The following is a 26,153-nucleotide window of genomic DNA, read 5'->3' on the forward strand; positions in this document are numbered from 1 at the left end:
TCCCGAGGTACCCAGGGATCTTTACTCCCTTTATGTTTACTCTACACTGCGCCTTCTGCTGTCTCCTTTGTTCTTCTTTCCCTCGAGGGTAGGCGAGGGAGCTCTCCATGAGAAGCTGTCGCCGCTCTGTTTGCTTCCTGCTTCTCATGGACAGCAAATACCCCCACGTGTTTGCCGTGCGTGGCGACCCATTAGACGGGCGGTGCACTGTGGTCCCCGGTGTATCAATCGGCCGGTAGCTAGCAACCTGAGTTACTAGTCTGCTAGGGATCAAGCGAAGGGGTTACTCCTTGGGCTTGGCGTTAAGGGTGGTCACTGTCCCCGGGGGTAACTCCGAGCGTATAGGTTCCGGCTAGCGCTAGGGTAAGCGCCGAGGCTGGGAATGGCCAGAGCCGGTGGCTGCCTTCCCTTGTTGGACTCCATGGTGGGTGGTGCCGTCGGGGCCCGAAGCCCCATCAATATCGTATGGGCAAAAAAAACCGTTCTCCCTTCAGTGGGCGTCAAATGTTACCAAATCAAATCCAAACCATTTCACATTTTGACACATTTTTCATCATAAAAAGAGTTTCTGAATCTAAAGATACTTTTCACTCTGTATCACCATTTCTTGTGCAAAAAGCCATAGTAGCAACCGTTGGTGATGTTGCAGGTATACGCAAAATGCGTTCTGGTGACTTGCTCATAGAAGTTAATTCTAAGAAGCAAGCCCAGCAAGTAACCAAACTAAAAGCCTTAGCTACAATACCTGTTACTGTTTCCCCTCACTCTTCCTTAAATTACTCGAAAGGCGTCATAACCTGTGGAGAGCTGTACAATGTTTCTCTTGAAGAAATATCTAAAGGATTTCAACAGCAAGGAGTAACTCATGTACGCCGCATAACCATTCGGCGGGATGGGCAACTCATTAATACGAAACACCTCATCCTCACATTTCATTCACCTAAACTGCCTGAATTTGTATATGCCGGCTACCTGAAATTACCTGTTCGAGCCTATATTCCTAATCCCTTGAGATATTTCCAATGCCAACGTTTCGGTCACTCCAAAGCTAATTGCCGCGGGACAGTAACTTGTGCCCGATGTGCTGAAAAAGGTCATGAAAGCCAGGAGTGCACTGCGCCAGAAAAGTGCGTCAATTGTGGTGAAGATCATGCTTCCTATTCGAGACTTTGCAAACGTTGGACACTCGAGAAACAAATAACCACTCTCAAATTCAAAGAAAATATAACTTATCCTGAAGCTAGACGTAAAATTCTAGCTCAAACACCTACGCCTGGTTTAACTTATGCTTCTGTGGTACAGAAACAGTTTTGTGTAAATTGTTCTTGTCCAAATTGTGTTAAATCTGTTACCCACACAAAAACACTTGAAAAGTCAAGTGATTCAGAAACAGAGCATTCCACAAACAATGAAATTGAATTATTGAAACCTGATAAACCTAAAATAAACAAATCAAAATCTGGAAAGCATTTAAAATTACAACTTTCAAAACGTGGTCTTTCTCCACAGGAAATTAGAACAAAACTCAGAAAATCAACCTTGCGCAATTCGGTTGCTTTGGGACTTGCAAATCAAGGTGCAGTCCACAAAGACCTAACATCCATTTTTGGTGGCACATCCAAAAGTGCTGACCTAATCGCACTTCATCCATCTGAAGAAGAGGATGAACTTAAAATGAGTTGCGATACTTCGCAACTTCCCAACACTGTTTCCAATCCTTCACTTGAAGCAAAAGTTTCGTAATGGGTACCTTCGTTTCATGGAATTGTCGTGGCCTTCGGTCCAAATTAAATGACATCAAGACCATCCTTAACAATTTTCATCCTATCTGTTTTGGTGTTCAGGAGACATTCTTGACACCTAGTATCCCCATCAAAATACGCGGTTATAACTGTACTCGTAAAGATGCAGAAACAGCATCTCATCCTTCTGGTGGAGTTTGTATTTTCACGTCGAATTTATATCCGAGCACACCTCTCCTATTACATACTTCTCTGCAGGCTGTGGCTGTTCAAGTTCATACTCGAATTTTGGTCACAGTCTGCTGCATTTACTTACCGCCTCATGATGTCATTCGTCAACAAGATCTTGATAAACTTGTGGACCAACTGCCTGCACCATTTATTATTTTTGGCGATTTTAACGGCCATAGTACGTTGTGGGGTTCGGAGAATACAAATTCTCGTGGGCAACAGATAGAACAGTTTATTTCTAATAATTGTCTCTGTTTGCTCAATAATGAAGAGAAGACGTACTTCCATGAACCCACACGTAGCTTCCATAGCCTTGATCTAGCCATGTGTTCTCCTGAACTTTTGCCGGTGTTGAACTTTGCAGTTAGCAAAGATTTACATAATAGTGATCATTTCCCTATTATTGTCTCCCATGCTGATAGCGGCGGTGCGACTCTCCGTCCTCCGCGTTTTCTATTCCAGCGGGCAGACTGGGATACTTTCATGCAATTGGCAGATATAACTGAGACCATGATCAGTACTTATGATATCACGGAAGCAATGCAACTTGTTATTGACGCCATATTAAACGCCGCAAATGCCACCATTCCAAAGACCTCCCCACGTCTCAGAAAATTTCGCAGGCCGTGGTGGAATGAGGCTTGTCGCGACAGCCACAAGCAGCAAAAAAAATTATGGAACATCTTTCGGAGGTACCCGACAACTGAAAATCTCATTGCTTTTAAAAGAGCCAAAGCGCTAGCTCGTCGCGTTCGTCGTCAGAGTCAGAGGGACTCCTGGATTAAATTTGTATCGTCCATTACATCATCGACCTCCAGCAAACAGTTGTGGAAAAAAGTAAAGGCTGCGAATGGTATTTATTGTGAATCTTCCATTCCTGTTTTAAATACAGGAAGTGGGATACATTCGGCTCCATTAGAAGTAGCCAATATCCTGGGCCAAGCATTTGCACAAGTTTCCGCAATAGAATCTTATAGTCCGGAGTTTCTGGCGATTAAGAATCCCGCGGAACAGTTGCCTCTGCTTTTTAATGACCATCGCAAGTATTCATATAACTGTAAATTTAAAATGTTTGAACTCGAAAAGGCCTTATCTAAATCTCATGACACCAGTCCAGGGCCAGATGGGATTACATACAATATGCTCCGTCATTTGAGTAACACTTCCCTTTCCAACCTGTTGTTGTTATTTAACAGAATCTGGATCGAGCAGAAGTACCCTTCTCAATGGCGCGAAGCTATTGTTATCCCAATCCTAAAACCTGGCAAAGAACCATCCAATACTCTGAACTACCGACCAATAGCTTTGACGAGCTGTCTCTGTAAAACCTTAGAACGTATGGTCAATTCTCGTCTGATTTTTGAATTAGAAAAACAAGGATGTATCTCTCAGTTACAGAGTGGTTTCCGTAGAGGACGGTCAACTGTTGACAACCTCGTCCTTCTGGAAACGCAAATTCGCAATGCATTTGTGAAGAGAAATCACCTTGTATCTATTTTTTTCGATATAGAGAAAGCGTACGACCGTACGTGGCGTCACGGCATACTCTCAACGCTTTTTAACTATGGCTTTAGAGGAAATTTACCGATATTTTTAAAAAACTTTTTAACTTGTCGAACGTTTAAAGTTCGCATGGGTAACGTCTATTCAAATGATTTTATTCAAACTGAAGGTGTCCCGCAGGGTAGCATTCTTAGTGTTACTCTTTTTATTGTCCATTTTAGCCAAATAATTAATGTTTTACCTCCATCTATTCAAGGCACATTATACGTGGATGATCTCCAGATATCTTGCCAAGGGAGCAATATGCACCTAATAGAGCGACAACTGCAGGTTGCTGTAAACAAACTTGTAAATTGGTGCAATGAAAATGGACATACGATTTCTCCAGAGAAAAGTAGATGCGTCCATTTTTGTAGGAAATGGGGTATTCATTTAGATCCCAAAGTTCAGATTCGTAATGCTACCATCCCTGTGGTAAATGAAATAAAGTTTTTGGGGATAATATTTGACCGTAAGCTCACTTTCCTTCCGCATGTCCTACATTTGCGGAAGAGGTGTGATAGGTCATTAAATATTCTCAAGGTACTGTCCAGAACCACTTGGGGAGCAGATCGAACTTCTTTGCTCAGAATTTATCAGGCAGTGACTTTATCCCGTATAGATTACGGAAGTATGGTGTATGGCTCTGCTCGTCCTACGGTTTTACGTAGACTTGATACCATACATCATTCTGCTTTGAGAATTAGCTTAGGAGCATTTCGCACCTCGCCTGTGAATAGTCTGTATGTTCTCTGCCATCATCTACCACTAAGTTTACGGCGTGAAAAATTATCTGCCCAATATTATCTTCGAGCACTGTCTGTTCCGAAGCATCCGGTGTGTTCTTTGATATTTCCAGTTAGTCTTCGGAGACTTTATAATGCTCGTCGCTCTCACGTACTTCCATTCTGCGAGAGAGTTAAACTGCTCCTTCGTGATTATGGACTTCATGATAAGGTAATCCAGACTTCCGATCCATTTTCCTTTCCTCCCTGGAATATTCCTCAGTTTTCATTTTTAAATCCCTTCTCTGGTTTTGAGAAGCAGAGTACTGCCCCTATTGTCTACCAGAATCTGTTTCATTCTCATCGCTGTCAGTATTCAGATTATTTAAAAATATTTACGGATGGTTCGAAATCAGAAGGCCATGTTGGTTGCGGTATTGTTTTTGATACCGACATATTTAGTTACCGTCTAGATTCATCTCTATCTGCTTTATCTGCTGAATTATTAGCCATCTTTTATGCTCTTCAGAGGATTTCCCTCTCCTCTGATCGTAAATTTTGTATCTATACTGACAGCATGAGTTCATTGACAATGTTTTCCAACTGTAATAATCAGATTCACCCGGTTGCCCTGGAAATTCTTGATCTTCTAAGAACTTTAAAAAACAGGGAATTTAAGATATTATTTTGCTGGATTCCGAGTCATGTCGGAATCACTGGTAATGAGCAGGCGGATAACGCAGCAAAGAGTGCATCTTTGCTTGCACAGCGAGACATCCCGTTCTGTGATGCTCAAAATATTTTTCAACGTCGTCTGTACTCACTCTGGCAGGAATCATGGAATAATCATATCAATAACAAACTTTATGTCATAAAACCTATCATTTCATCCTGGCCTTGTTTACCAGTGCGAGAGCTAGACGTCAAATTGTCTAGACTCCGCATTGGTCATACTCGTTATACACATAAACACCTTTTATTCGGCGATCGAGCTCCTTTCTGCTCTAGATGCCAAGTGATTTTAACCGTTCTTCATCTTTTAATAGAGTGTCCTAATTTTAATCATCATCGTTTACGTTTTTTCTGTACTTCAACAGTGGACATGAAAAAGCTCGTGGGGGAACGTCCCCACAAAAACCTTTTTAAATTTTTAAAAGAAATTGGCTTTTACAATTTTATTTGACATTTTAATTTGTTACCAATTTTTACAATGTTTGTAGATATGACCTTGCAATTTTTTAATCAGTTTTTAATTCTACAGAACCTTGCATAAAAACCACCTTATATATTTTAACCATACGACTGGCGCAGTATAGTCAAATTTGGCTCTTGCGCCACTAAATCCCACTATCCATCCATCCATCCATCAGGATGCGGGACTTCATGATGTTGCAATTCAGACTTTTAATTGCTTTTCTTTCCCGCCTTGGGATATTCCAAAGTTTTCATTTTTGAATCCATTTTCAGGATTTGATAAATCCACAACCGCACCAATTATTTTTCAGCAACTTTTTAACTATCATCGCTGTCAGTATTATTCATATACAGAGGTCTTCACTGACGGATCAAAATCAAATGGACATGTTGGCACCGGAGTTGTATTACCTACCGAGACTCATAACTACTCTCTACCCACGTCATTCTCAGTTCTGACTGCCGATCCCCTCAGGGGCTCACCTACTATAGGTGAGTACGGGTGTCCCAATCCCGAGGTTCCCAGGGATCTATACTCCCTTTATGTTTACTCTCCCCTCCGTCTTCTGCTTTAGGCTGTCATTCTTCTTTCCCTCGAGGGTAGGCGAGGGAGCTCTCCATGAGAAGCTGTCGCCGCTCTGTTTGCTTCCTGCTTCTCATGGACAGCAAATACCCCCACGTGTTTGCCGTGCGTGGCGACCCATTAGACGGGTGGTACATTTCGGTCTCCGGTGTATCAATCGGCCGGTATCCCAGGCATTTCACTGGGCTGCTCAAGGAGATCAAGCGAAGGGGTCACTCCTTGGGCTTGGCGTTAAGGGTGGTCACTGTCCCCGGGGGTGACTCCGAGCGTATAGGTTTCGATCAGCACCATGGTAAGCGCCGAGGCTGGGAATGTCTAGAGCCGGTGGCTGCCATCCCTTGTTGGGCTCCGTGGTGGGCGGTGCCGTCGAGCCCGAATCATTCACCATATCGCATGGGTCTTTCTACTAATCAACAAAGTAATGCTTTTTTAAAATTTTTTGTAATTTTTTCTGAAAACAATAACTTGAAGAACATTTCTCCCATTTTAATCCATAAAAGTATCTCTGCCCTTGTCGGAGAGGTAAAAGCAATTAAGAAACTGAACAGCGGAAAACTTTTAATAGAAGTGATGAATATAAAACAATCGGAAAATATATTGAAACTAGAAAAAATAGGGAACATAGATGTCAAAGTTGCTCCACATCGTACACTCAATCATTCCAGAGGCGTAATTTCCGAAAGCGAATTTCAAAAAGATCTGGAAGAAGATATACTAGAATGTCTGAAAAGCCAAAAAGTCATAGCAGTCCGCCGAATTACAATCAAACGAAATGGTCTGAACCTCCCAACAAAACATCTCATTCTTACATTTGATACTCCTATACTGCCAAAATCCGTTAAAATAGCTTATATAAACTGCCCGGTTAAACACTTTATACCTAATCCACTGCGCTGCTTTAAATGCCAAAAGTTTGGCCACACAATAACAGCTTGTCGGGGAAAACAAATTTGTGCTCGGTGCTCTAGTTCAGATCACGAAAGCAACACCTGCAGTTCTACAGAAACAAAATGCTATAACTGCGATGGTGATCATCCATCGTATTCCAGATCATGCCCACATTATAAATTAGAAAAGGAAATTCTGACAGTTAAAATAACAAAAAATCTCTCTTTCCCAGAAGCTCGAAAAATAGTCACCGACAGAACACCAAAACCAAACCTCTCTTATGCATCTGCACTAAATCCATCAGTCCCCCCATCACAACAAACATCTGCCATAAATAATCTTAAAACAACTACAGCAGCAAATACTCCTGCTAATGAATTAATAACAATTAAAAAAAGTGACTGGCTTGAACTTCTTGCAATTAAAAAGTCTTGGGAGAATGCTTCATCATCCTCCGCCGTATCGCAGGCAACTACTAATTCAACTCCTTTACCAGAAATTCAACCAAATCCACCTTATCCCACCATTAGCAGTGAGGAGCAAGCAAATGCATCTGCAATTCCTACAAACAATTTATTAGATATAAAGACGGCACCAAATAAGTCTCCAAATAATCCCAATATATCCTTAACAAAGAACAATTCATCCCCTGTAAAGAATAATACAAAAAGTGCTCGGGAAAATAAAAAATTGATGAAGAAGTCAAATGATAAAGAGAAACTGAAAGAATCTAAATCCAGCAAACGTGTTCGCCTATTAGCCAATAAAAGAGATCAAAATATTTTAAATACTTCTGCAAATCGATCACCTACCCGACAAGATTTTTTAAAAGATTCACGAAAGAAAAACTTCAATGATGATGGCGAAGATAGTGATTCCCTTTTTAAAGTTCATCCATCTGAAGATGAAATGTCCACCAGTGAAGCTGGTGACTTTTAGCTCCCTTTGTTATCTTCTTCAGACAGTCTCTCCTTTTTCTGTTTTTTTGGTTTGTAACTAATGGCTGCATTTATTTCCTGGAATTGCAGAGGGTTTATGAATAAGTCTTCAGAACTTAGAGACCTCATTTATAAATATCAACCAACCTGTATTGCACTGCAAGAGACGTATCTTAAAACAGATAAAAATAATATTCCTAATTACCAAATTTTTAGTAAGCACCATCGGCAAAATAGAGCGTCTGGTGGCGTTGCAATTTTTACAGCGAGTAATATCCCAACCATACCTTTGATTCTGAACACTAATCTTCAAGCAGTGGCAATCCGCGTTCATGTGCAATCTTTGATCACCATTTGCAGTCTCTACCTGCCTCCCAATGAAACAGTTAATCAAACAGATCTGAATAACTTAATTTCCCAACTACCATCTCCGTTCATTATTTTGGGAGACTTTAACGGTCACAACACTTTATGGGGTAGCTGTAATTCAAACACACGAGGTCAAAAAATCGAACAACTGCTTGTTGACCATAATTTATGCCTTTTAAATACAGATGAAAAAACACATTTTCACTTACCAACGCGAACATTCCATTCAATTGATCTGGCAATTTGTTCCCCAGCACTCCTGCCTTTTCTAAATTTAACGGTTGACAATGATCTATATAATAGTGACCACTTTCCTTTACTTTTAACAGATAATAGACACAGTATCACTGGTTCTTATCATCCTCCTAAATATGTTTTAAATGCAGCAGAATGGCAGAAATTCACCACTCTGGCTAATATTAATTCTCATATAATTAAATCTTCAACTATTGAGGAAGCATTGAAACATATTGTCAACACTATAATCGACGCAGCAGACAATTCTATCCCAAAAACGTCCGGTAGTAGAAGAAAACAAAACAAGCCTTGGTGGAATGCCGATTGCCAACAGGCATACAAAAAACAAAAAAAGGCCTGGAGTATTTTTCGAAGATATCCCACCACACAAAACTTTATCCATTTTAAAAAGACCAGAGCAGAATCCAGAAAAATACAACGACACAGTCGAAGAATTTCTTGGCGAAAATTTGTCTCTAATATCACCTCTAAAATATCTAGCCGTTCTCTGTGGAATAAAGTAAAAAGAGCTTCAGGTGTTTCTCACACTAACGCCGTTTCTATTTTAGTACATAAAGGAAATACAATTTCATCCTTAAAAGATATTGCAAATTGCATTGCCTCAACTTTCGCGTATACTTCTAACAGCCAAAATTACCCCTCCCAAATTTTGAATTACAAAAAGAATGCTGAAAAACAAGTGTTAAACTTTAATTCTCGGTCTACGTTGCCCTACAACTGTGATCTAACGTTTCTGGAATTGCAATCATGTTTATCTAGTGTCCACAACTCTTCTCCAGGACCGGACAATATTAGCTACTCCATGATCAAACATTTAACAGTCGAGTCTCAAAAAGCATTATTACTTTTCTACAATCGTATCTGGCGCGAACACTGCTTTCCTACTATTTGGCGAAACGCAATAATAATTCCTTTGTTGAAACCAGGAAAAGATCCTCAGAATCCATCAAACTATCGTCCCATTGCTTTAACCTGTTGCCTTTGTAAATTACTTGAGCGGATGATTAATCGTAGACTAATTTATTACCTGGAAAACAATAACATTCTTCATCCATCTCAGAGTGGATTTCGGAGGGGTCGTAGCACCACCGATAATCTTCTGGCCCTTGAAACAGACATCCGCCTCGCTTTTTTACAAAGAAAGCACTTAGTCGCCATATTTTTCGACATCGAAAAGGCATATGATCGGACCTGGCGATACGGGATTTTGAAAGATTTGCATGATCATGGACTAAGAGGAAACCTACCTATTTTTATAAGGAATTTCTTGAAACTCAGGACATTTCAAGTTAAAGTGCAGTCCGAATTTTCAGACTTCTTCATCCAAGAGGAAGGTGTCCCTCAGGGCAGCGTTTTAAGTGTGACGCTTTTCATTTTAAAAATGAATAGTATTTTAAGACAACTATCGCCTACTGTGAAGGGCCATTTATACGTTGACGACCTCTACATTTCATGTACGGGGATAAATATGAATTTTATACAACGACAGTTGCAGATTGCAGTTAATGGTATCACACAATGGTGCAATAATAATGGTTTTAATATTTCTACATCAAAAACTGCGGGTGTTCACTTTTGCCGTAAAAGAAATTTACACTCTAACCCAGAAATCAAATTAAATGAGGAAATCATTCCATTTTTGGACGAGATCCGGTTCTTGGGTATAATCTTTGACAAAAAGCTAACCTTTCTCCCTCATATAAAATTGTTAAGAAAAAAATGCGAAAAATCTTTGAATATCGTAAAAGTCTTATCATCTACAGCTTGGGGAGCGGATAGAGACTCTTTGATTAAAATATATAAAGCCACGGTGCTCTCTAAGTTGGATTACGGCAGCGAAATTTATGGATCTGCCAGAAAAAGTGTTTTAAAAAAACTGGACCCAGTTCATCACACAGCACTCAGACTTTGTTCCGGAGCATTTAGGACATCCCCCGTGAAAAGCCTTTATATCGAATGTTACGAACCTCCCCTTGATGTAAGAAGACGAATGCTGACTTTAAAGTATTATTTTAGAATTCAGTCATACATAAAACATCCATTTTATGATTTTAAACTTCGCCCTTACTTAGTTAGACTGCAAGAGGCTAGAAAGTCGTCCGCACCAGTATTTTTTACAAGAGTCCAGAACTTCCTTTCAGAAAACCTACTTAACCTACAAGTTACTCCACAGCTGGTAAATGACTTTCCACCTTGGAAAAATCTTAATATGCAACTTTTAAACCCATTCAACACTTTTAACAAATCTGAGACAACAGAAGTTATATATCAGCAAATTTTCCTTGAACACAGACAGCAATACAAAGACTTTCTTCCAATTTATACCGATGGGTCAAAATCATCTAATCATGTCTCTTTCGCTGTTGTCTTACCAGATACAGTCATTTCTTTTACACTTCATTCCTTTTGTTCAATTTTTACGGCAGAAATAACTGCGGTTTTATATGCATTAGAAGAAATTTCAGAGAGACAAGAAAAAAAGTTTATTATTTATACCGACTCTCTAGGTGTGTTACAATCGCTAAAATCATTTTATCTTCGTCGTCATAATCATCCTTTGGTTTTCAAAATTCTAGATATTTTTAACAAGCTGACTTCTCGGGATTTTATTATTTTATTCTGTTGGGTACCCTCTCATGTAGGAATTCTGGGCAATGAAGAGGCAGACAAGGCTGCTAAATTGGCAAGTATTCCAGCGTTCACATCTATTCCTGTAAGCGACTTAAATAAGCACACTGAAAGGCTTTTTTATTCCAAATGGCAAGCTCAATGGGACCTTGAGACTAACAATAAGCTACATGCTATTAAACCTCATGTACAACAGTGGCCTTCATTACCTAATCGAAAGGCAGACACAGTATTAACCCGTTTACGTATTGGACATACGAGATTCACCCATCGCCACTTGTTACTAGGTGAACAACCACCTCTATGTTCCCAGTGTGACTGTCAAATGTCTGTCCAACATATATTGTCAGAATGTCCAAATTTCAATGCTCAACGTTTGCACTTCTTTCAAAATACGAACACTCCATTACCTTTCTTACTTGGTAAGACGCCACATGCTCAAATTTTTGCATTTTTGAAATCAATAGGTTTTTATCCACATATTTAAGTTTTCTTCATCTCTCTCAAAAGTTTTCATATTGTTTTTATAATTGAAATTATATATTTTATATTTTAATTCTGAAAAATACAGTTTGGCGCAGCATAGCCAAAATCGTGGCTCTTGTGCCAATAAAATCCACAAATCCAAATCCAAATCCAAATCTGACTGCCGAATTAGTCGCAATAATATGTGCCCTTCAAGTGATTTCGACTTCCTGTTCTCGCAATTTCTGTATTTATACCGACAGTATGAGTGCTCTGGAGTCTCTTTCCAATTTTAGTTATCGAATACATCCAGTTGCTTTAGACATATTGATTTTTCTTCGCACCCTCGAAAATAGAGACTTTAAAATCTTGTTTTGCTGGGTTCCGAGTCATGTAGGAATACCGGGAAATGAGAAGGCTGATGCTGCAGCAAAAGTGGCAAGCTCTCTTCTTCACCGAGAACTTCCACATAGCGATGCAAAGACGTTTTTTGCACGCCATGTCTGCATGTTATGGCAAGGATCTTGGGATCAGCAGACTTCCAACAAGCTGCATTCGCTCGAGCCAAGGATTCGTTTCTGGCCTACCATCCCAATGCGTGGACTCGATGTTAAATTAACTCGACTCCGCATTGGTCATACACGCTTCAGCCATAAACACCTTTTATTTGGAGAACCATGTCCAACATGCTCGACATGCCATACAATTTTAAGTGTACATCACATTCTAATTGATTGTCCTGTTTTTAATAATCAACGATTCCAGTTTTTTAATTCAGTTTCCATAGACATCCGTGAGATAGTGGGTGGCAGACCTCACCCTAATATTTTTAAATTTTTACAAACCATTGGTTTGTTCAATTTTATTTAGGTTTCATTTACAATTTTTAAAACATTTGTCGGATATTAATAGAATTGTAGTTTAAATTTTTAAAGTGTCGTTTTAATATATTTGGTTCAATTTTAAGATTAAACTTTTACCTAATTTGAATAGCTTTTTAATATCATTGAATTTAATTTTTACCATTTGCGTGGCGCAGCATGGCCAGATTTGGCTTTTGTGCCAGAAAAATCAATCAACCAACCAACCAACTACCCCTTTGTTTAAGGCGAAAAAAATTGTCTGCCCTATTTTATTTTCGAACCAAATCTATTTTGAGCCATCCCTTGAACCAAATGTCATTGCCAGTTAGTCTTAGTCGACTTTATAGCGTGCGTCCCTCTCACAACCTCCCATTTTGTGAGAGAGCTAAATTACTTCTGAATGACTCGGACCTTAACGCTGTTCATGTTAAAGTTGTTGACACATTTAGTTTTTCACCTTGGGATATACCGCAATTTTCGTTTTTGAACCCTTTCACTGGATTCGATAAATCATTAACTGCTCCAGTTGTTTTCCAACAGCTCTTTTTGTATCATCGCTCTCGGTATTCCTCCTTTGTTCCAATTTTCACGGATGGCTCAAAATCGGTTGGTTATGCTGGTTGCGGCATCATACTTCCATCTGATGCACTCAGCCACCGTTTGCATAATTGTTGCTCAGTTTTTACTGCTGAGTTGGTGGCAATTTTCTGCGCACTTGAGAAAATTTCATTCTTAACTCAGCGTAAATTCATTATTTACACTGATAGCATGAGCGCACTCCCCTCAGGGGCTCACCTACTATAGGTGAGTACGGGTGTCCCAATCCCGAGGTTCCCAGGGATCTTTACTCCCTTTATGTTTCCACTCCCCTACGCCTTCTGCTATCTGCTTAATTTTTCTTTCCCTCGACGGCAAGCGAGGGAGCTCTCCATGGGAAGCTGTTGCCACTCTGTTTGCTTCTTGCTTCCCATGGACAGCTAAAAACCCCACGTGTTGGCCGTGCGTGGCGACCCATTAGACGGGTGATACATTTCGGTCTCCGATGTATCAATCGGCCGGTATCCTAGGCACATGACTGGGCTGCTCAAGGGGATCAAGCGAAGGGGTCACTACTTGGGCTTGGCGTTAAGGGTGGTCACTGTCCCCGGGAGTGACTCCCAGCGTATAGGTTCTGGTTAGCATTATGGCAAGTGCCGAGGTTGGAAAGTTTCCAGAGCCGGCAACTACCATCCCTTGTTGGGCTCCGTGGTGGGCGATGCCGCCGGACCTGAATCAATATCAATATCGTATGGGTACTAATGTTCTTAACCACAGTAATGCTTTTGTAAAATTTTTTGTTGTTTATTCAGAAAAATCTTCTTTAAAATTTGTTTCACCAATTTTGATACATAAATGTATACTTGGCGTTGTCGGCGAAGTCCAAAATATTAAAAAGTTAAATAATGGAAGCCTGCTTATAGAAGTAAAAAACAACCAACAGTCACAAAATATTACAAAATTAAAAAAGATAGGGGACATAGAAGTCACTGTTTCTGCCCACCGTTTCCTTAACTATTCCAGAGGTGTCATATCTGAAAAAGAATTCCAGAGAGATCTTGAAGAGGACCTTTTAGATAATTTAAAAGATCAAAAAGTAATAGCAGTTCGCAGGATTACAATTAAAAAAAATAATCAAAATCTTCCTACCAAACATTTAATTCTGACATTCAATACTCCAGTTCTACCGAAATCTGTCAAAATAGCTTATATCAACTGCCCAGTTAAACCATACATTCCAGAACCACTCCCCCCCTCAGGGGCTCACCTACTACAGGTGAGTACGGGTGTCCCAATCCCGAGGTACCCAGGGATCTTTACTCCCTTTATGATTTACTCTCCACTACGCCTTCTGCTGTCTCCTTTTCTTTCTTTCCCTCGAGGGTAGGCGAGGGAGCTCTCCATGAGAAGCTGTCGCCGCTGTTTGCTTCTTGCTTCTCATGGACAGCAAATACCCCCACGTGTTTGCCGTGCGTGGCGACCCATTAGACGGGTGGTACATTTCGGTCCCCGGTGTATCAATCGGCCGGTATCTCAGACACTTAACTGGGCTGCTCAAGGGGATCAAGCGAAGGGGTCACTCCTTGGGCTTGGCGTTAAGGGTGGTCACTGTCCCCGGGAGTGACTCCCAGCGTATAGGTTTCGATCAGCACCATGGTAAGCGCCGAGGCTGGGGTGAGCCAGAGCCGGTGGCTGCCATCCCTTGTTGGGCTCCGTGGTGGGCGGTGCCGTCGAGCCCGAATCATTCACCATATCGCATGGGACTTTATAATAATCAACAAAGTAATGCTTTTTTTAAATTTTTTGTAATTTTTTCTGAAAATAATGATTTAAAGAACATATCTCCCATATTAATTCATAAAAGTATCTCTGCCCTCGTCGGAGAGGTAAAATCAATTAAAAAACTGAACAGTGGAAAACTTTTAATAGAAGTCATGAATATGAAACAATCGGAAAATATATTGAAACTAGGAAAAATAGGGAACATAGATGTCAAAGTCGCTCCACATCGTACACTCAATCATTCAAGAGGCGTTATTTCCGAAAGAGAATTTCAAAAAGATCTTGAAGAAGATATACTAGAATGTTTGAAAAACCAAAAAGTCATAGCAGTTCGCCGAATTACAATCAAACGAAATGGTCTGAACCTCCCAACAAAACATCTCATTCTTACATTTGACACTCCTGTACTGCCAAAATCCGTTAAAATAGCTTATATAAACTGTCCGGTTAAACACTTTATACCTAATCCACTGCGCTGCTTTAAATGTCAAAAGTTTGGCCACACAATAACAGCTTGTCGGGGAAAACAAATTTGTGCTCGTTGCTCTATTCCAGATCACGAAAGTAACACCTGCAATTCTACAGAAGCAAAATGCCATAACTGCGATGGTGATCATCCATCGTATTCCAGATCATGCCCACATTATAAATTAGAAAAGGAAATCTTGACAGTTAAAATAACAAAAAATCTCTCTTTTCCTGACGCTCGAAAAATAGTCGCCGACAGAACACCCAAACCAAACCTCTCTTATGCATCTGCACTAAATCCATCAGTCTCCCCATCACAACAAACAAACTCTGCCACAAATAATCTTACATCAACTACAGCAGCAAATACTCTCATTAATAATGAATTAATAACAATTAAAAAAAGTGACTGGCTAGAACTTCTTGCAATTAAAAAGTCTTGGGAAAATGCTTCATTGTCCCCCGCTATATCACAGGCAACTACCAATTTAACTCCTGTACCAGAAATTCAACCAAATCCACCTTATCCCACTATTAGCAGTGATGAACAGGCAAATGCGTCTGCAACTCCTACAAATAATTTATTAAATATAAAGACGGCATCAAATATGTCTCCAAATAATACCAATATATCCTTATCAACAAATAACAATTCATCCCCTGTAAAGATTAATGCAAAAAGTGACCGGGAAAATAAAAAAACGATGAAGTCAAATGATAAAGAGAAAGTGAAAGAATCGAAATCTAGCAAACGTGTTCGCCTATTAGCCAATAAAAGAGATCAAAATATTTTAAAGACTTCTGCAAATCGATCACCTACCCGACAAGATTTTTTAAAAGATTCACGAAAGAAAAACTTTAATGATGGCGAAGATAGTGATTCACTTTTTAAAGTTCATCCATCTGAAGATGAAATGTCCACCAGTGAGGCTGGTGACTTCTAGCTCCCTTTGTTGTCTTCTTCTTTCAGTCTCTCCTTTTTCTGTTTTTTGGTTTGTAATTAATGGCTTCATTTATTTCCTGGAATTGCAGAGGGTTTATGAACAAGTCTTCAGAACTTAAAGACCTCATTTATAAATATCAACCAACCTGTATTGCACTACAAGAGACGTATCTTAAAACAGATAAAAATAATATTCCTAATTACCAAATTTTTAGTAAGCACCAAATGCAAAATAGAGCGTCTGGTGGCGTTGCAATTCTTACAGCGAGTAATATTCCATCCATACCTTTGATTCTGAACACTAATCTTCAAGCAGTGGCAATCCGCTTTCATATGCAATCTTTAATCACCATTTGTAGTCTCTACTTGCCTCCGAACGAAAAAGTTGATCAAACAGATTTGAATAACTTAATTTCCCAACTCCCAACTCCGTTCATTATTTTGGGAGACTTTAATGGTCATAACACTTTATGGGGTAGCTGTAATTCAAACACACGGGGTCAAAAAATCGAACAACTGCTTGTTGATCATAATTTATGCCTTTTAAACACAGATGAAAAAACACATTTTCACTTACCAACGCGAACATTCCATTCAATTGATCTGGCAATTTGTTCTCCAGCACTCCTGCCTTTTCTAAATTTAACGGTTGACAATGATCTATATAATAGTGACCACTTTCCTTTACTTTTAACAGATAATAGACACAGTATCACTGGCTCTTATCATACTCCTAAATATGTTTTAAATGCAGCAGACTGGCAGAAGTTCACCTCTCTGGCTAATATTAATTCTTACATAATTAAATCTTCAACTATTGAGGAAGCATTAAAACACATTGTTAACACTATAATCGACTCGGCAGAGAATTCTATCCCAAAAACGTCTGGCATTAGAAGAAAACAAAACAAGCCCTGGTGGAATGCCGATTGCCAACAGGCATACAAAAAACAGAAAAAGGCCTGGAGTATTTTTCGAAGATATCCCACCACACAAAATTTTATCTATTTTAAAAAGACCAGAGCAGAATCCAGAAAAATTCAACGACGCAGTCGAAAAATTTCTTGGCGAAACTTTGTTTCTAATATCACCTCCAAAATATCCAGCCGTTCTCTGTGGAATAAAGTAAAAAGAGCTTCAGGTGTTTCTCACACTAACGCCGTTTCTATTTTAGTACATAAAGCAAATACAATTTCATCCTTAAAAGATATTGCAAATTGCATTGCTTCAACTTTCGCGCATACTTCTAACAGCCAAAATTACCCTCCTCAAATTTTGAATTACAAAAAGAATGCAGAAAAACAAGCGTTAAACTTTAATTCTCGGATTACATTGCCCTACAACTGCGATCTAACGTTTCTGGAATTGCAATCATGTTTATCTAGTGTCCACAACTCTTCTCCAGGACCGGACAATATTAGCTACTCCATGATCAAACATTTAACAGTCGAATCTCAAAAAGCCTTATTACTTTTCTACAACCGTATCTGGCGCGAACACTACTTTCCTACTATTTGGCAAAACGCAATAATAATTCCTTTGTTGAAACCAGGAAAAGATCCTCAGAATCCGTCAAACTATCGTCCCATTGCTTTGACCTGTTGCCTCTGTAAATTACTTGAGCGTATGATTAATCGCAGACTAATTTATTACCTGGAAAACAATAACTTCCTTCATCCTTCTCAGAGTGGATTTCGGAAGGGTCGTAGCACCACCGACAATCTTTTGACTCTTGAAACAGACATCCGCCTCGCTTTTTTACAAAGAAAGCACTTAGTTGCCATATTTTTCGATATCGAAAAGGCATATGATCGAACCTGGCGATACGGGATTTTGAAAGATTTGCATGATCAAGGACTAAGAGGAAACCTACCTATATTTATAAGAAATTTTTTGAAACTCAGGAAATTTCAAGTTAAAGTTCAGTCCGAATTTTCAGACTTCTTTATCCAAGAGGAAGGGGTTCCTCAAGGCAGCGTTTTAAGTGTGACGCTTTTTATTTTAAAAATCAATAGTATTTTAAGACAATTATCGCCTACGGTGAAGGGCCATTTATACGTTGACGACCTCTACATTTCATGTACGGGGATAAATATGAATTTTATAGAACGACAATTGCAGATTGCAGTTAATAGTATCACACAATGGTGCAATAATAATGGTTTTAATATTTCTACATCAAAAACTGCGGGTGTTCACTTTTGCCGTAAAAGAAATTTACACTCTAACCCAGAAATCAAATTAAATGAGGAAATCATTCCATTTTTAGACGAGATCCGGTTCTTAGGTATAATCTTTGACAAAAAACTAACCTTTCTCCCTCATGTAAAATTATTACGGAAAAAATGCGAAAAATCTTTAAATATCTTAAAAGTCTTGTCATCTACAGCTTGGGGAGCGGATAGAGAATCCTTGATTAAAATTTATAAAGCCACGGTGCTCTCTAAATTGGATTACGGCAGCGAAATTTATGGATCTGCCAGGAAAAGTGTTTTAAAAAAACTGGATCCTGTTCATCACACAGCACTCAGACTTTGTTCTGGAGCTTTTAGGACATCCCCTGTGAAAAGCCTTTATATTGAATGTTATGAACCTTCCCTTGATGTAAGAAGACGAATGCTGTCTTTGAATTATTATTTTAGAATTCAGTCAAACATGAATCATCCATTTTTTGATTTTAAACTTCGCCCTTTCTTAGTTAGACTGCAAGAGGCTAGAAAGTCGTCCGCACCAGTGTTTTTTACAAGAGTCCAAAACTTCCTTTCAGAAAACTTACTTAACCTACACGTTACTCCACAGCTGGTAATTGGCTTTCCACCTTGGAAAAATCTTAATATGCAATTTTTAAACCCATTCAACACTTTTAACAAATCTGGGACAACAGAAGTTATTTATCAGCAAATTTTCTGTGAACACAGACAGCAATACAAAGACTTTCTTCCAATTTATACCGATGGGTCAAAATCATCTAATAATGTCTCTTTTGCTGTTGTCTTACCAGATAGAGTCATTTCTTTTACACTTCATTCCTTTTGTTCAATTTTTACGGCAGAAATAACTGCGGTTTTATATGCATTAGAAGAAATCTCTGAGAGACCGGGAAAAAAGTTTATTATTTATACCGACTCTCTTAGTGTGTTACAATCCCTAAAATCATTTTATCTTCATCGTCATAATCATCCTTTGGTTTTCCAAGTTATAGATATTTTTAACAAACTGACTTCTCGAGATTTTATTATTTTATTCTGTTGGGTACCCTCTCATGTAGGAATTCTGGGCAATGAGGAGGCAGACAAGGCTGCTCAATTGGCAAGTATTCCAGCAGTCACATCTATTCCTGTAAGCGATTTAAATAAGCACACTAAAAGGCTTCTTTATTCCAAATGGCAAGCTCAGTGGGATTTGGAAACTAACAATAAATTACATGCTATTAAACCTCATGTACAACCGTGGTCTTCATTACCCAATCGGAAAGCAGACACAGTATTAACCCGTTTACGTATTGGGCATACGAGATTCACCCATCGCCACTTGTTACTAGGTGAACAACCACCTCTATGTTCCCAGTGTGACTGTCAAATGTCTGTCCAACATATATTGTCGGAATGTCCAAATTTCAATGCTCAACGTTTGCACTTCTTTCAAAATACGAACACTCCATTACCCTTCTTACTTGGTAAGACACCACATGTTCAAATTTTTGCATTTTTGAAATCAATAGGTTTTTATCCACATATCTAAGTTTTCTCCATCTTTCTTAAAAAAAATTTCACATTGTTTTTATAGCTGAAATTATATATTTTAAGCCAGAAAAACACAGTTTGGCGCAGCATAGCCAACATTATGGCTCTTGTGCCAATAAAATCAAGAAATCAAGAAATCAAGAAAATCCAGAACCACTCCGCTGCTTTAAATGCCAAAAATTTGGTCATTCTATTACAGCTTGCAGGGGAGATAAAGAAATTTGCGCTCGATGCTCCCTCCCGGACCACAATAGTAAAAACTGTACATCTACCACACAAAAATGTTATAACTGTCAAGGCGATCATCCATCTTACTTCCGTTCCTGCCCACGATACAAACAAGAAAAAGAAATTCAAACCATCAAAATAACAAAAGGTATTTCCTTTTCAGAAGCACGCAAAATAGTAAGCGAAAGAACACCAAAACCAAATTTATCATATTCATCAGCGTTAAATTCAGCCGTTTCAACTTCAGAACCACGCAATTCACAAAACCAACCATTAAAAAATATAGAAACAAATACTCCTGCAATCTGCACAGCAGATCCTGACAGCATAACTATAAAAAAGACGGACTACCTTGCCCTTCTGGAAATAAAAAAATCTTGGGAAGAAACTTCTTCCTCTTCTCTTAAAAAGCCAAAACGAAAAAAAGTTTTATTGAAGGAAAAAATGCTCAAAGAAAAAAAGACACCCAGAACAAAAGAAACAAATAAAACTGAAGAAAAAGAAGAACATTTTAAAATTCATCCATCTGATGACAGCATAAGTGATATGGATGAGGACAGAGTGGATTCTGATCCCACTAATATTTCATCGGAATATTTTAAATCAAAATTTTTTAAAAAGCCTAAAGGTTGATGTTCTCTCACCTTCATCTTTTCTATTTACTGAAGGCAATCTACTTTTTCCCTTGCTCTTTTTTTTAATCTTTATGTCTACATTCGTCTCTTGGAACTGCCGAGGGTACATGAATAAATCTTCAGAATTGAGAGACATTATAAACAAATACAATCCTGCCTGCATTGCACTCCAGGAAACCTACCTTAAAACAGACAAGCAGAACATACGGCACTACAGAAATTTCGGCAAGCACAATATTCAAAACAGATTTTCTGGGGGCGTGGCAATTCTTGTCGCTACGAATATTCCATCAATGCAAGTAAATCTGAACACTAATTTGCAAGCTGTAGCTGTACGAATTCAGATGAAAAACTTAATAACTGTCTGTAGCCTCTATTTGCCACCTAAACAACAAATCAGTCAAACGGACCTAAATAACCTGTTTTGCCAATTACCTTCGCCATTCATTATTTTGGGAGATTTTAATGGCCATAGTCCTTTTTGGGGAAGTTCAGAATCAAATTCGCGTGGTAAGCAAATTGAGCAATTTCTTGCAGATCATAATTTATGCATTTTAAATTCTGACGAAAAAACGCATTTTCATTTACCAACAAGAACTTTTCATTCTGTTGATCTCGCTATTTGCTCTCCGTCCTTATTGCCTTTTTTCAGTTTAACTGTTGACAACGATCTTTATAATAGCGACCATTTTCCTTTAATTTTGACCGACAGTAGACACAATGCAGCTAGTTCTTTCCGACCATCCAAATATGTTTTAAATGCAGCGAACTGGCAAAAATTCACCTCTCTGGCTAATATCAATTCAGAAATAGTTAAATCTTCCACTATTGATGAAGCTCTGAAACATATTGTCAGTATTATAATTGAGGCAGCAGATAACACTATTCCAAAGAAATCTGGAGTTCGTAGGAAGCAAAACAAACCATGGTGGGATGCTAATTGCCAACAAGCATATAAAAAACAAAAAAAGGCGTGGAATATTTTTCGCCGGTATCCCTCTACTGAAAATTTTATCAATTTTAAAAAATCTAGAGCAGAATCCAGAAAAATCCAACGACGCAGTAGAAGAATTTCTTGGCAAAAATTCGTTTCCCATATCACTTCAACAATATCTAGCCATCATTTGTGGAATAAAGTTAAAAAAGCTTCAGGTGCTTCTCATTCTAATAATGTTTCAATTTTAATTGATAAAGGAAATACCATATCATCCACAAAAGATATTGCAAATTCCATAGCGTCAACATTAGCTCACACGTCCAGCAGTAAAAATTATTCTCCTGCGTTTTTGAAATACAAAGCCCCTCAGGGGCTCACCTGCTATAGGTGAGTACGGGTGTCCCAATCCCGAGGTACCCAGGGATCTTTACTCCCTTTAGGTTTACTCTCCTCTGCGCCTTCTGCTGTCACCTTTGTTTTTTCTTTCCCTCGACGGCAAGCGAGGGAACTCTCCATGAGAAGCTGTTGCCGCTCTGTTTGCTTCTTGCTTCTCATGGACAGCCAAACACCCCACGTGTTTGCCGTGCGTGGCGACCCATTAGACGGGTGGTACATTTCGGTCCCCGGTGTATCAATCGGCCGGTATCCCAGCCATTTGGCTGGTCTGCTCAAGGGGATCAAGCGAAGGGGTCACCTTCTGGGGCTCTGCGTTAAGGGTGGTAGACGTTCCTGGAAGTGGCCCTTAGCGTATAAGTTCTGGCTAGCATCAGGGTAAGCGCTGAGGCTGGAGGCAACCAGAGCCGGTGGCTGCCTTCCCTTGTTGGGCTCCATGGTGGGCGGTGCCGTCGGGGCTTGAATTTTTTTCCCTTTTTGCATGGGTTTTTCAGACACTTCGCCACGTTTACCAATCACCGAAGATACTAGATTCTTAATCTTACACACACCAAAGACATTTAATAAAGTTTCACCTTTCATAGTTCAAAGATTGATTTCTTCATTTATTGGTGATGTCAAATCTACTAAAAAACTTCCGTCCGGGGATCTCCTTATTGAGACCTCATCAAAAACACAGATTGCTACGATGCAGAAATTAACACAACTTGGAGACTTCCCTGTAGAGGTAACTCCTCACAGGACACTGAATTTCTCTCGAGGAGTCATCTCCGATTTAGATCTTTTTGATTGTTCGGAGAATGAACTCATTCAGGAATTGCATTCCCAAAAAGTTTGTGCAGCTCATCGCATAAAAATTAAACGCAATGGTTCATTCATTCCAACAAAACATGTCATTCTAACTTTCAGTAGTCCGGAACTTCCAAAATTTATACGTGCTGGCTATATACAATCTAAAGTTAAACCATATATACCAAATCCTCTGCGTTGTTTTAAATGTCAGAGATTTGGACATTCGCAGGGAACTTGTCGTGGTAGCCGTCGATGTGCCAAATGTTCAGCTGATGATCATGAAACTTCAGTTTGTAGCTCACAGACCTTCAAATGTTTAAACTGCTCTGGGTCCCATCCTGCGTATTCCCGAGACTGTCCTAAATGGAAAATGGAAAAAGAAATTCAAAGTCTGAAAGTTAGAAGAAATATTTCATACGCAGAAGCGAAAAAATTTGTTTTAGACAGAACACCCAAACCTGGCCTTACTTATAGTGCCGCCATAAGTTCAACATTGAAATGTACTAGTTCTCAGACCGACTTTACAGATATTAATACATTGAAAACCTGCTCCTGTAAACATTCAGCTCTTGAATCAGTAAAGAGCAATAACTCACAAAAAACTGAAAACAATCGAAATTCAGCATCTACTTCCAAAAAATCTTCTCAACCCGTTTCTCAATCTAAAGATTCAGAATTTTCTTTAACTCGTTTCGCTAAGAAGAAACGAAAGAAAACAAAATCTCCTCCAAGTGCCAAAACATCTGACAATGAAGTCCCTCCTAAACCTCCAGATCCTTCTGATATACCAATTACTTCAGACTCTATCTTAGCAATTTGTCCATCTACATCTGATATCTCTGATGTAGAAATGGATAATTTTCCTAATAAATCGCCTCCAGGCGGCCATGCGTAACTTTTTCAAACATTTCTTTGTTTTTTTTTCCATGTCTGGTTTCATTTCGTGGAATTGTCGTGGGTATCGTTCTAAAACCGTCGAAATCAAATCACTTTTAAATGAACACAGGCCTGTCTGTTTTGCTTTACAAGAGACCTATTTAAAACCCTCAATAATCTCTAAAATTAGAGGGTACAACTGCGTCCGCAAAGATTTAAATACAAATTTAAATGCTAGTATTTCAGGAGGTGTCTGCATTTTCACTTCCAACTTCTACCCCAGCACACCAATTATCCTTCATACCAATTTGCAGGCTGTTGCTATTCAAGTTCACATAAAGACACTTATAACAGTTTGCTGTGTATACCTCCCTCCACGTGAGGTGATTTTACAAGAAGATTTAAACTCTTTAGTAGATCAACTTCCTATTCCCTTCATATTGCTCGGTGACTTTAACGGACATAGCATTCTATGGGGAAATGAGGACACCAACTCTCGTGGCCAACAAATTGAGCAGTTGATATCTGATCATAATCTCTGCCTGTTAAATAGTGATGAAAAGACATATTTTCACGAACCCACTCGTTCATTTCATTCATTAGACCTTGCTGTATGTTCGCCAATACTATTTCCACTTTTAGAATTTTCAGTTGGAAGAAATCTTCTCAATAGTGACCACTTTCCAATTTTCATTGCCCTTGCTAATAGTGTTAGGATGGCACAACGACCATCTGTCTACTTATTCCAACGGGCAGATTGGGACAGCTTTCAGCAGTTGGCCATAATCACTGAAGCAATGGTTAATTGTTTGGATATCTCCGAGGCTGTTACACAAATAACTGATATTATATTATATGCCGCTGATGTTGCAATTCCAAAAAGTTCTACAAGACCTCGTAAGCTTTCCAAACCTTGGTGGAATAATGCCTGCAGTGAAGCAGAGAAGGCACAAAGTAAACGATGGAATATTTTTAGAAGGCGTCCAACAACAGAAAATCTCGTTGCATTCAAGTGTGCAAAGGCATTTGCCCGAAAAGTTCGAAGACGCAGTCAGAGGGAATATTGGATTGGATACGTGTCTCGTATTAAATCTAATATATCTAGCAAGCATTTATGGAAAAAGGTAAAGGCTGCTAACGGTATTTATCAAGAATTTACATTTCCTGTTTTAAAGAATAATTCCTCTATTTACTCATCACCCAGAGATATAGCTAATATTATTGCTGAAACATTTTCCAAAGTGTCTAGCTCAGACAGCTATAACCCTACGTTTCTAAGTATTAAGAGCTGTGCTGAGCGACAGCCAATTAACTTTAAAGTAAGACATGCTCTCCCGTATAACTCTGAATTCAACATGCATGAACTGGAAAGGGCACTTTCCAAATCTCATAACACTAGCCCAGGACCTGATAAAATTTCATACCATATGATTCGCCACTTGAGTGTTCCCTCACTTCACAATTTACTTCACCTTTATAATAGAATTTGGAATGAAGGAGTTTTTCCTTCTCAATGGCAGGAAGCTACTATCATTCCAGTTTTGAAACCAGGGAAAGATCCCACGGATCCTTCAAACTATCGCCCTATTGCACTTACCAGTTGTTTAAGTAAAACATTTGAAAGAATGGTTAATTTTCGGCTTATCCATCAACTAGAATTGGGAAAACTAATACCGTTACATCAAAGTGGATTTCGCAAAGGTAGATCTACCCTTGATAACATTTTACAGTTGGAAACAGAAATCCGTAATGCATTTGTGCGGAGAAATCATTTGGTTTCCATTTTCATAGACATTGAAAAGGCGTATGACCAGACTTGGCGTTATGGGATACTTCGAACCCTCCATGAGTTTGGGTTTCGTGGTCAATTACCACTTTTTATTAAAAATTTTTTATCTTGTCGTGTTTTTAAAGTCCGTGTTGGATCAGCATTATCTGACTCTTTTATTCAAATGGAAGGTGTTCCTCAGGGTAGCGTATTGAGCGTTACCCTTTTTATTATCCACATTTCTAAAATTCTTTTAATACTTCCTTCATCAGTTTTAGGCACATTATACGTTGATGATTTGCATATTTCTTGTCAGGGATCAAACATAAGACTGATTGAAAGGCAGTTGCAGACTGCTGTGAATAGTCTTGTGAAATGGTGTGATCAGAATGGATACACAGTTTCATCAAGTAAAAGTTGTTGCGTCCACTTTTGCAGAAAACGCAGTCTTCACCTTGAACCTGAAATATATATACGCAATAGAGTTCTTCCTGTTGTACCAGAAGTACGTTTTCTCGGGGTAATTTTCGACCGAAAGCTATCTTTCCATTCTCACATCTCCTTTCTACGAAAGAAATGTGAAAAAATGCTAAATATTCTAAAGGTTCTCTCCAACACATCTTGG

At 39.0% G+C, this 26,153-nt stretch overlaps 1 protein-coding gene across 1 annotated transcript; it reads left to right on the top strand.

Moving 5' to 3' along the window:
- The first annotated feature begins 660 nt into the window (after nt 1–660).
- LOC129968371 (uncharacterized) lies at nt 661–1,743 on the top strand. Its single transcript, XM_056082227.1, has 2 exons — nt 661–1,296; nt 1,510–1,743. The coding sequence occupies exons 1-2, from the start codon at nt 661–663 to the stop codon at nt 1,741–1,743; spliced, it is 870 nt and encodes a 289-aa protein (XP_055938202.1).
- The last annotated feature ends 24,410 nt before the right edge of the window (nt 1,744–26,153 follow it).

This window comes from Argiope bruennichi, chromosome 5, assembly GCF_947563725.1.
Source record: "Argiope bruennichi chromosome 5, qqArgBrue1.1, whole genome shotgun sequence".
In the NCBI taxonomy this organism is placed as follows: Eukaryota; Metazoa; Arthropoda; class Arachnida; order Araneae; family Araneidae; genus Argiope; species Argiope bruennichi.

Bases quoted from the DNA above. Each gene is read 5' to 3' on its own strand.
- LOC129968371 (XM_056082227.1), top strand. From the start codon at position 661: ATGCGTTCTGGTGACTTGCTCATAGAAGTTAATTCTAAGAAGCAAGCC. The intron at 1,297-1,509 runs GTACAGAAACAG...CTTTCTCCACAG, and splicing joins GTTTAACTTATGCTTCTGTG to GAAATTAGAACAAAACTCAG.